This window comes from Mugil cephalus, chromosome 7 (assembly GCF_022458985.1).
Source record: "Mugil cephalus isolate CIBA_MC_2020 chromosome 7, CIBA_Mcephalus_1.1, whole genome shotgun sequence".
Taxonomy (NCBI): domain Eukaryota; kingdom Metazoa; phylum Chordata; class Actinopteri; order Mugiliformes; family Mugilidae; genus Mugil; species Mugil cephalus.
Window position 1 is genome coordinate 21,710,039 of NC_061776.1, and position 12,347 is coordinate 21,722,385.

At 43.1% G+C, this 12,347-nt stretch overlaps 1 protein-coding gene across 2 annotated transcripts; it reads right to left on the minus strand.

Annotated features, from left to right (window-relative positions):
* Positions 1-4,140: 4,140 nt before the first annotated feature.
* Positions 4,141-11,694, minus strand: LOC125010177 (protein zyg-11 homolog). 2 transcript variants are annotated; one of them, XM_047588558.1, is made up of 14 exons: positions 11,434-11,694; positions 10,797-10,962; positions 9,754-10,553; positions 9,450-9,590; positions 8,239-8,415; positions 7,934-7,998; positions 7,555-7,654; positions 7,294-7,344; positions 6,734-6,895; positions 6,575-6,622; positions 6,128-6,328; positions 5,990-6,042; positions 5,333-5,430; positions 4,141-5,064 (listed from the first exon to the last, which is right to left on the minus strand). In XM_047588558.1, exons 1-14 carry the CDS (start codon positions 11,434-11,436, stop codon positions 4,883-4,885), a joined length of 2,247 nt encoding a protein of 748 aa, XP_047444514.1. In that variant the 5' UTR covers positions 11,437-11,694; the 3' UTR covers positions 4,141-4,882. The 2 variants fall into 2 exon arrangements, with proteins under 2 accessions (XP_047444514.1, XP_047444515.1); XM_047588559.1 differs by having other exon boundaries at positions 4,142-5,064; positions 11,540-11,690.
* Positions 11,695-12,347: the final 653 nt, after the last annotated feature.

A 12,347-nucleotide genomic window follows, 5' to 3' on the forward strand; every position in this document is an offset into this window, starting at 1 on the left:
ATAAAAAAGACTAAAGAAATATGTATATTGGATAATTGGACTGTGATGTTGGTGAATTTTAGTCAGTGGAGATTGGAGCCACTGTGGATGCTTTGCTGTGGGTGTGAAGAAAACCTCCCCCAAATTTAACAGGTGGACCACACGCAAGGTTGCGAGAAGCAGGATGATAGTGGCACTAGCTAATGTAATACTGGAACAGTCAAGTGGTGGCGAAGACTGACCAGTGGACCCTTCACAGTCCTGTGGTGAGATCTGCAGCACGGCCGAGGAACCTTTCCTCACACATTTAATGGCACTTGAATGTGCATATTTTTGGGATTTGCGATAAAGGGACAAAATTTCAATCTATCTGATGAAGAAACCAAAGCTCAGATATATCTTGAACAGCACGAGTGAGTTAGAAGTTGCTGTATCAATAAAAGAAAACAAGCGCTTAGGTTCAACCACTGATGTGTTTTCGGCATTTCCTTTGTGTACTATTTGCACGGGTGTCATGTACAAAACGCATTGCATAATGTGCATGTCTAATAAGATGTCGGCACTTAACTTACACACAACATTCATATATGTGTCAGTTTCAACTGTGCGGACGTATTACATTCTGGCAAGCACACCGATTAGGCCCTGCGACGCCACAGGCAAGGGTGAAGGAGCAGACTGGAAATAGGATGGCTGGTTGCCCTACTTCATGTTAGCACAGTGACACACATGAAATGACAAGGAGTACCCACCCCCCGCGACGCACTTGTCGTCGTTTGATTTTGAATTTTTGCACGGAGGGCCATACCTGTCCATACCTCCCCAATGGACAGCATTGAGCCGAATGTGCTGAATATTAATAATACAATAAGTGGATGGACGGAATTTCAACACACTCCACTCTTTCCGCCCCCACACTCGGCTCACATTTAGGCATACGTACGGATGTGTGTTGATTTGCAGAGACCAGACCATCATTTCTGCCTCCAACATGAATCACCTCTGGGTGGAACACACTGAGTAACAGCTCAGGAGGACTCTCGCTAGCGCAGTTTTTCTGGCATTAACCAGATCAGCATCGACATCAGAGCACCATCAAAACTCTAAATCTAAAATGTGAAAATGTTTGCTTTTATTCTGTGAGTGAGAAGAATGATACGATGTTGGCATGCTAAATGTGAAGCAAATAGTCAGTTAGCTTAGCATAGCATAAAGATGGGGAAAAAGCTTGACGAGGGAAATTCTCCCTCATAGACATAGACTGTATGTATGTATTTGTATATACAGTATAGATAATAGCTACTGTGTGTGCACCATATATTCTTAGTATATATTTAACACATACTCCAATCTGCCAAAACATTAAAACCACTGACAGAACCATCTTGTGATAATGCCATGTTACTTATGTAGCACCCACCAAGACCAGACCAGGTCCTCACCAGACACATGGCACTGACACTCCTTGATGCCATCCCCAGCAGGATGCAGCCTGGCACACACACAAAAAAGCAGCTCTTGGTGCATCTATTCCCCTCCTTTCTTTTGTACTTATGCTAAGTTAAGCTAAGTAGCTCCTAAGTAGCTCCATGCTGTAACTCCATATCTAACATGTAATCACAAGTGGCACAATCTTCTTAGCTAAGCTCTTGGCTAAAAATTAAAATAAGTGTATTATAGTTATAAGATGACAAATATTGATATATATTGATATTGATATTGATATATGATAAGGGAACACTATAGGAGAGCTTGAGAATGGCTATTTGTTTTCATTTCATCCCATTTCATTTATCCCATAATTCACCAGCACTGGCTGAGGTAGTGGTCGGGATGTGCTTGAGGACAGAGATGCACTCAGCTGGCAATGGTCAAAGCACAGCTGTGACTGTGAGACAACAAAATGCAGCTTATTGGATTCAGAAGCCCCTGCAGCCCCGTTTCCTGCATGCAGTTGTTCTACTTTTTTTTTTTTTTTGCACCATTGTATGAATCCACCGGGCCGAAGGCAAACTGGCTACTGTAAAATGCCCACAGATGGGAGATGTGACATCAAGTAAGAGCGGCTCTAACCGACCGTAATAGCCCTCTGACACATCTACTTCCAACCGTGCTCACTCACACACGCACACACACACACACATATACAAAACAGGGAGAAAAATCGTTCAGTCATGGAGCTGTGGAATGACTTACATTAAAAGTAGAGAGGAGGCATCTATTCCCAGTGACTGAAGGATGGAAACTGGCTTCCCGCGTTTCAGTTATTTCATGAAAATTTCATCATTAGTCACCGCCACATACGGATGACAGCACCAAATTACTGTCACACGACTTTGAGTTAAGCTGGAATGTAACATGGATCTGGGAAAAAAAGAGAACTGCTCCAACTTATATTAAGTTAAATATGAGGGAGAGGAGGAATAAGTAAAAAAAAATAAATGGATTCCATTCCAGGCCAAAAAAAGTGTTTTTCCAGTTTCCTTTCTTTTTCTCCCCACTGTCATCACATTGCATTACCATCAGACATTATTTACCATGTGGCTTTCAAAGCAAATTATTGTGTTCAACCCTGTGTACGTTTTCCTTAAGAACATATATTGACGACTCAGCCCTCCTCTGGCTATTGATTGATGGTAAAGAGTGAACCCCTGGCAGAGGGGAGCATGGTCCTACTGTTGTTACATGCTACCAGGCTCAGGGGCCTGCCAACTCTGTACCCTTCCCCAGCAATAAAAGGTCATTCGAGAGGAGATGGTGTGTCCTTTTGTGCGTCACAGTTCTGCCTGGAGAAGCGTTTCTTTTTTATTTTTATTTATTTATTTATTTATTTATTTTTGCTCCGTCTTGTTGTTCAGCCCCTTTCTCACTCTTTTGCTTCAAGGATGTATCTAGGCGTTCGTCTGTGCCTAATTAAGCTACCCGAGTCAAAAAAATCCTTGCACAGGCGGGCAGGCACACGAACGCATGCACGTTCACAGCTGGAGATGTGTTCCCCCGTGCCTTAGCGTGCTCTGGGCGCCCAGACCAGTTCACAGTTGTGTTAATCCAACGGAGCTGGCTGCACAAGTGAGATAACGAGATGCTTACTCACACTAAGCTCCAAGTCAAAAGCAGCATGGCGATATTTCAGACCGAGACAGGGGATCTGCAAATTGGTCTGTGGTATTTTTTGCACAAACAATTGTGGAACATGAAAGGGACTTTAATTTCCTTTGACTCACTCCATTTCCCTTATCGCCACCGAGTCTCTCTGTAGCCACCCCTTGCTTGATTTATTAAAGATATTTTGGGCCATAAGTCCTATTTTTGCACCTGTCATTTTCCCTAAAGCCTCGTCTGCTTCTAGTTTTTCTTCTTCCAAGAGCCAATCATTCTGGTCTCTAGTTTGACATTTCGTTTGCGCACTTGAGTTGCTGAGTACATCAGAAGCACTCTGGTGCCATCAGAAGCTACCACCGGACAAATTGTTAGAATCTGTTCCCTCATAAATAAACCCTGCTCCTACGATAGTCCGATCCATAACCATACTCTCAGCAGTTTAACAAATTTGGTAGCCGCATATTTTTTTTGTGAGCTTCAGAGGTGCAGATTTTAGGCCGTCTATGCTAACCTACAAAGATCTTCTCATTCAGAAGTGAATCAGCATATGTTCTGAAACGTTGGAACATGTGCTCCTTCCTTCTTGTTTTTCCTCCCTGGTCTATTTGATAGCCTGTCTCTCATGTGTCACTTGAATATTGATAAGCTCTTTGTGTCACAGACTGGAACTTAAGACCTGATTAACGCAACGCACACCACCACTATTACCCCTAGGCTCCTCTGTTCTTTTTACCTCTTCCATGTGCTATCTCTTCCATGTACAGGGCTGACACCAGCGTAAAGTCTAACCTATAGCGCTGTTTTCCCACAGTATGCATCGACTTGAACCTCTCATGGTAACATCACACCATGTTCACTGTTGGGCACTTGACCTTTAATCCTACAGGACCGCCATGGTGAGTTTGAAGTTTAAGGTGGGGTTGAACTGCTGTTAAATGTTGACCCTGGACCAGCTTCTGTTGCTCTTTCCTAACATATAGATTACAGCTGTGGCGAAACTGGCTCAGTCACAAACACGCAGTCACACTTTGTGTAATAGATCTTTTCACATCAAAAAAAAAAAGAAAAAGAAATAGAAAAGGTGAATCAAGTGTATTTGATGTTTGAAATCTGAGAACGGTAGTGCGAGTCAAATATTCATGTGAGCTTGTTAATCCATTTTTCAGAAAGAATTATTAATAGGGCAACTTATAATAGACACCCTAGATGCCAGGGAGCTGCTCTGTCTTCCAGATGCATTACATAAAATATAATGAATTCTGCATCTGGCATACCGTGGGGAGAGAGTGTAAGAGAGAGCAAAGGAGGGAGAAGAGAGGAGAGGAGACAGTGTAATAATCCCTCAGTAGAGACAGAAAAACAGCACATCCAGATTGCTTTGCTATCTGGTGATTTATCACGCACGATTTTCAGTTTATACATCTAGTTACTTAATATTTTACGTGTCTTCGAGGCAAAACAGTCCCAGAGCCATGGGGCTAAAGCACCCTCTACTGACACCTTTTGGAAATATGCATGATTTGCATCACAAGCAGAACATTTTTAAGTAGCAAGTAGAGCAAATGTTAATTAGTACAGTGAATACTATTTAGCTTAAAACCAGATAATAACACAAACTGATTTTGACAATTAGTACTCGTACTCCATATAAGTTCAGTATATATTTATTCTATTAAGGGTTCATATGTAATGGCCGCACTCTAATGCTGCCTCTGCTGAATCTCCAAACTTATATCTAGCACATTTTAGCTCTCAGCTCTAACACACTGAATCAAATAGAATCTGTTTCTTCCCACTTTTGTCAGGAGTTTCGAGGCTCCGTCTGGTTGTTGAACGCTCCCGTCTGACTCTGGTGTCGCTCCACCAGGCGCAATATGCTGTCTGTTAGTCCTTTGATGTCGCTGTGGGTGTCGGGATGAGCAGCCAAAGCTTTCAGAAGTTCAGTCAAGCCCTCCTTCTCCAGCATGCCGCTGTAATGGGAAGCTAGAGGATGGAGGAGAGAAGAAGATGAGAGAGGATCGGAGGGCAAATCCCAACACAACTTGACTATTAATAAAACAGGCATTATAATGGATTGATTCAACGTTACGTAAGTTGCACTATTTTTCTTGGCATATATTCTACAGTACATAAAATAATTTTAAAAAGGAGTCACGGCCAGCTTTGTTTTGCATTAAAGATGCTACTGTGATGTGCATAAATTAACCGCTAGGTACACCCCTGAGCTCCCCATAGAGTTCGTGTGTCTTACTGTTTTGACTGCAGACCAGATGTATGGCCCAGACTGCCCACAGCTGCACTCCTGAGGGCTGACATGTCTGGAGCAGAGGGCAAAACGGACGGAACGACCTGAAATTTGGACACATAACAAAACAGTGTGCTAAGATAAATGCATGTACTTTTAATTAATTGGAGGGGGGTTATTCTCATCCCATCTTCTATAACCACTTGTCCTCCAGAGGGTCACAGGAGGCTGGAGCCTATCCCCGGGGGGTACTCCAGCCCATTTTATTTGTACCAGATGGTCAAGTTTCTTCTGCACCAATGCAATCCAAGCTATTTGAAGTAGAATTTTCTTTTTAAAGTAGGTTTCTTGTGATTGTCTGAGCGTAGTCTTCCACTTGTGAAAGCGTTCCTTATAATTACACCTCTCAGCACATATGTAAATAAACTGTGCTACAAAATGTACAGTGCATGAGGTTTTAAACCCAGGCACGTGTTACACACATTAAATCAGCAAGAACTGTGCGAGTGTTACGTAAGGGTGTCACAGAGCAGACTGTAGGATGTGCAGTGGATGGGAAACAATTTAAATTAAATCTTACGCAACATGTAGTTTATATTTAATCATGAACTGAGCAGATTGAGGCAGATTGACAATCACTCAACAAATTCTCTGTTCTCTCACCTGTAAGACACCATTTCTCTCTCAAGGTGGCTCCATGTTATTATGGAATCATGCTGCAGAGAAAGAAAGGCCCAATGAAGTGAGGCAAATGTAAATTTTAATGATTACTACACGAAAATCCGCATCCAAAATACACACCAGCTGCTTCAGTATGGTGCTTCGAAGCTCATCGTCCAGGGTCCAGGCCTCTGCTCTGGAAGTGAGGTGCGCAAGTATCCCCCCCGCAAAGTAACGGACCCCCACCTCTACATGAGAGTCCTGCAGGAGATTGAGGATGTGCTCCAAAAGGTCCTCCTCCATCAGATCAGACTGTAACTCCTCCACTTCTGCTATGTTATTCTGCACCATAAGGAGGCCAGTTTGTGCGATATTACCAACAAATAAACTTAATTTTATCCATTTACTGTTCATTTTTAATATCATGGGGATATATAGATAATATCTGACAGAATCCCCAAATTAAAATAGCCCTGAACGTAAAAAATGTAAAACAAAAATTTGAATGGAGCATGCAGTGCATTGACACACACAATGAAAAATATGTTCGAGGTACTGACACCACGTATAGACCCACACTGTACCTACCAGAAGGCCAAGAACTTTCTGCTGTACTGAAGGCTCAGTGTAGTAGGACTGCGATTTGGGAAAAAAGGACAAAAAAAATTGTATTTATATTTGTCATATTCTTTGAGGATACATTGCTGTGTTTGTGTGTTTTCCAGTGCACTGCCTGGGCTCCCTTACCTCAAGAACCTCCTCGTACAGCTCCAGGCCCTGGCACTCAATGAAGTTGCGGGATGCTGTGGGCATCTCATCCGTCAGGTTCCAAAGTGCACTCAGCGCAAACTTCAAAGTGGAGTCTACCACTCCCACCATGGCTTTCTGCTGCACGATAGCCAGCAGCTGCTACTAGACACAAGCAAAAATGGCACAGGGGGACAACAAAGAGGGATGGTGGGAAAGAAAAGAATATATATCCACTTTGTAAAGAGATATTAGAAATATCAGGAAAATGTGGCTTAAACAAACAATTGAAAGACAGTTCACGTGTAGAACGAAGGTGGGTCACATGGACAAAAAGAAGTGGCTGAATAATGGAGTAAGAGTAAACTGAGAAGGACAAGTGGATGGAGTGATGGAATGACAGAGAGCAGACGGGTGTAAACAGTAAGTAACGGAAAATAAGCAGGTGAGAAAGACAGAGAGAGACAGAGGTTGAGAGAACTGGAAATATACTCATGTACACTGTATCTGGTGTTAAGTCAGGGCAGTTTGAAACTTAATACCCTGAAAGTGTTAATTACCTTCATAATAAAGACGTCCTTGCTGAGCTGTGCTGTCTCCTCTGTGGACAACTGCACAGAGAACAAACAGATAAATGGTTCTTTGAGTTTCAGCCGTTCGCTTAAATGTCAAACTGGAACAAAGAATGTTTCTGCCACATTTAACAGGACTAAATAAAAGCACAAAGCTGGTTGTTGAAACGAGTGTCACTCACAGATGTTCAGGCTAACTAACAGGTGCTAGCAACAGACTAATGCACAGTAAGCAAGTGGAGTTTTGACCTTCGCAACCAGAATGGAGATGACGGCCACAGCCATCCTCTGAAGGGTCGGCTCCTCGTGGCTGCTCAGCCAGTTAATCACTAGCATGGCTGCTACATACCTGAACCGTGATCACGGCATGGATATGAAAGAAAACACAGAATTACAAAAACATACCGGCGACGCACCGACAGACCTCGGGAAAATGTGAGTCCAGTTCTGCATTTTAACATCTGGATAAAGTATGTCTCTTGGCAGTTATATTTAAAGACAAAATATATTTCAGCTGGATTCCAATTTGTTGGAAAAATACCATGGTGCCACTCTATGAATGCGTTGATTGTTTTGGCTGCTGTGAGGACATGGGCTCAGAACTCATATTACAGAAAAAAAATCTAACTTGTCAAAAGGAACATCCTGAAGGACGTAGTCACTGCAGAGCGCCAGCAGACAATTCTTCTGCACCTGGAGAGACAGAGACAGTTTAAAAATTGAGGAAATATACAAATGTAAGAAAATATATTGACGCATAAGAGTACATGAGCCATACTCTCTTAACATGGCAGGAGAGGGGCTTTAACCAAATGTAGCGAATATTAGGACAGAATCTGATGAATGACAGGCCAGCTGGTAGTGACAAATTTTGCCGCAACATGATATGGTATTATGCATATGAAACGCGAGACGTTGAGCATATCCCCTGACCTGCTGGTGGTTGGGGAAGGTCTTCATGGAGTACAACAGCTGGGTGACAGTGGAGCTGAGCAGGCCGACAGGCATGGACTCTGCCAGGTCCCGAGTGGTCAGGTTGAACACACAAGCTGTGGCCACAAGGTGGACGTGCAGGGAGGTGGGGTGACTCTGCATCCCACTCACCACCAGCTACTGGGAACAAGGAGTCCACGATTTAATCACACGTGCCTCGTTATTAGATAACAATTTGTGTCACTGGGATAGTAAAATTTAAATTGTGTTAGTTCGTAACCTTCCTGCCGGCAAAAACCACCGAGTCAGCAGCGCAATTGAATTGTACTATTCATCTGTGCGGCTGTCCTAGAAATCTCTCCCCAGCCACATCGAAGTACAATAATTACAATATCAGGTGACGAGATATTTGAACCACAGCAGTAGTCTGTGCTCAAACTGAGTAAAATCAAACTGGTTTAAAATAGAAGAGAATCAACTACATTTTGCTTTACAGTGTTGGAAAAGGAAACCCTGATTGATGAAGAACTATGTGGAAGGGAGCTGTGGAGTAGTGGTTAGAAGTGCAGCTTGGCACAGAGGGGTCTCAGGCTTGCCTCCTGCCGTATGCATGAGCCTTAACTAACAGGTTAAAACAGCAGCACCTCATCTCAGAATATGTGGCGATGTTATATATGACATTGGAGTAAAATGTTCCTTTGTGCACCAAAACAGGAACAAATCCATATGATTTTACTTGAAACAGAGTGATGTGGGCACTGTGGCTAAACCGATGCTGTATTTATAACCTGTGTTGCTACCTGATGTTGTTAATCTATTTCCACATTGTTGTAGATAATAGTTATTAATTTTATTTTTGCATATTGTTAAATTAACAAGTAGAAAACCACAGAATTATGATATATTTGTAATAGACCAAATAATCAGATAAGAAATAGCGGCTTTAACTAAAATCATGTGTTATCTTTAACGATTCGGACATTGATGAATAAACTGTTAAGTCTGAAAAACTAAGCCTACAGTGGTGTTTTCGATTTTGCTGGCTTTGTCCCACCTAACCTTAAGTTAACCTAATTAATTATCTGAGGATATTCTCACATCCAATAAGCTGACACACGACAGCTTGAAAGAGCATCAAATAATTCTTCAGCTGCAGTTGAGATATACTTTGCGAGAAGAATGCACTCGATGAAGGAATCAGACCACAACACCTTCAGCACGTCTGGTTGTGGTTTGTCAGTGTCAATGGTTAGATTGTAGAGATGGACTAGGGCCTCCCGGACGAAACACTCCCGGTCTCTGTACCGTCTGAGGGCCTCACACAGCTGGTTCTCATTAGCCTCTCCAGTTACCTAAACACAAAGCGCATCAGTGGCATCAGGGAGTCAGGAAATGCAGTAGGCATAATTAGTAATTATACATATGGAGCTCCAAGTCAGAGACAAACGGAAAACTTTGGCAAGAATCAAGCTCATGTTTTAACCATCTTGTATTCTTGTGTCTTGACATCCTTACTTTTAGGTTTTTCCGTGTTGAAAGGACGTCACAGGAGCTAACCCCAGTGGCCAACAGGCCCAAGAAGACCAGTCCACTCCTGGACTCCACAAAGAATCTGATTGCAGCGTCAGTGATTCTCTTACGTCCAGAGATGTCTAAAGAAATAACTGCGGGGAGGACCTGAGGACTCCCCTCCAGTAGCTGTCGGACTGTCTCGTCTCCATCTCTTCCATCACTATCATCCACAGCAAAATGGTCATCTGAGAAGTCAAGGTGCCTGAGAGCATTGAGTTGGCTGAAGACAAAAAGCAACTGGCCAGGCGACATATCTAGCTGCCGCAACCTGTGGGCAATTAAGGATCTCAGTGTGTTTTTGCACTGAAGCAGTGCGGTAAGCTTTGAGATTGCAGTGCAGGAGATATCCAGACTCTCCAGGTGAGGGAGAGTGCAGATGTCCTCGAGGACACCGTCGTTTAGGTCTGTGTTGGCAAGGTTCAGTGTTCTAAGACCCTGCAGGGAGCTGAAGCCAACACAGACTCCGCCGTCCTCCTCCAGAGACCCCCAGTCCAGGAGTAAACCACTGAGGGACAACCTTTGCAGGCTAGACCTGCACTCAGGGTTGGACGCCAGACCAGAGACAATGTTTGCCCCCGTTAGACCCCCAGAGACAAAAGATGCATCTAGTTCCTGGAGCCGATGGGGGCAGAGTGCCAAGCGGAAAGCTTCTGCAGACACTTGACAGCAGCGGATGGAGGCTCGACGCAGTCGGAGCTCTTCGCAATTTCGGAAAATCCCAACAGTCGTATCATTCAGCATTCCTTTCAAGGAGAAGCAAAAGGAGGAATGTTTTAGGGAATAAAACTTCCTAGCATGATTATAGAGTCACTTATTACTCATTAACATTTATCTTTAAATGACGCACGCTCAACATCACTTCACAGATAAGTGACATTTTATTTAATGTTCCTTCCTCAGCTTGGCAATGTGCTTCCATCACTTAGCTACAGACGCCTGCAGTTGCTGACATGCATGTCTTCGTACAATTCGACTTCCCAACCTACCTTTAGTTGCCATCTTATGCAGCAGCTGGTCAGCCATTTCCTGTGGGAAGAGCGGAGCGCAGATGAGGCTCATGGAGCCGTCTGCTCGTATGCTGCACAGAGCGTCCAAGCTGCAGCACACCTGGGCCAAGCAGAGGTCGCACAGCGCCTGGGGCCCCTCAGCATCCTGTAACAAAAAGACAGTAGGGGCACAAACGCATGTGGGACACTTCAGTTTATCCAGAATAGACAATTTAATCCAATATATACTCTACCATTATGAAATATCCCACATCTCAGAACCAATTAATATATTATACACAGATGTGTGTTGTACATATGTAATATGTTTTAGACGTTACTATTTCTCATGCATATCTAAACCCTGACAGTTGTCTCTCAGGCGTCTTCCTCGGGGCTCAGGAGACACGGGATCTCTAACGCAGCAGGAGTCTAATTTTATCCACCGACAGTTGAGACACCACGCATAAGTAAAGCCTGTTTAAATCACCTAATCCGAAAGGTCTCAGTGGGGCAAAGTGGACAAAAGCAACCGGTCCTACAGACTACAACTAAACGTTTGTCACCGAGGCAAAGCATGCGAAAATATGGAGCATGGCAACACACAATACACACGAGGGGAGAGGGTCAAACTCACCATGCTTAAAAAAATGACACAATAACAATAATGAAGTCGATAGGAAAATAAAAAAAAAAAAACGCAAAGACAACACGACGTTTAACGACTTTTAGAGCGAGGAGACCTCATTGTTGATATTAATACTGTAGTTACGTCTCACTTTCTTCCCAGCATGACAGAAAATAATAAATAAATCTTCTCTGTTTTGATTAGAGTCGCAGCTGTTGACCGTCGTGTGTACCCGCTGTCACTGCCAGTCGTGCTATTGGTCAGTCTGGATGACGTCACACAGCAAGCGCCTGAGTTCAAGAAAACAATTAAAAAACTAAATGAATGAATGAATAAATAAAATCGGGTAAAGCTCAGTTCAGTTAAGCCTTTTTAAAAAAAAAATCTATCTATCTATCTATCTATCTATCTATCTATCTATCTATCTATCTATCTATCTATCTATCTATCAGGGTTAAATATTATTTTTGATCATATACAGAAACAGCATGCTGTAAGATAAAAATAATATTTTAAAAGGTGAAATTAGGTAGTAAAGAGGTTCAGCCACTAGGAGGGGCTCACACAGAAAGAGAATGGTTCTAACCTTTAAAAAGAGTGACAGATTAACGTCCCAATACTGATCAATTAATCTTGAAACAGGGCTTTCTTTCTCTTTCTCGTCTCTTTTGCCTTCATACTTTTAATCACAGACACACTCTCTCCATCATAAAGTCCTCACGCACAAATGCACATACAGGTACCCACACACGCTGAACTGCGTGCACACACATGTTTCTGCCTTATGAATATCCTGCCTTGATTGCTCACAAGCAAATCTGTCCTCCCACATGCTGAAGTATGTCTCCCCCCACACAGAGAATCCCCGTGCTTCAAAGCCTGCGCTTCCTCCTCCATCCAAAACATTTAGCCGAGGGGTGTTC

Excerpts from the sequence above, each read along its gene's own strand:
- LOC125010177 (XM_047588558.1), bottom strand. Across the intron at positions 10,554-10,796 it reads GCATAAGATGGCAACTAAAG|GAATGCTGAATGATACGACT; the intron begins GTAGGTTGGGAA and ends TCTCCTTGAAAG. Across the intron at positions 9,591-9,753 it reads CAACACGGAAAAACCTAAAA|GTAACTGGAGAGGCTAATGA; the intron begins GTAAGGATGTCA and ends CTTTGTGTTTAG.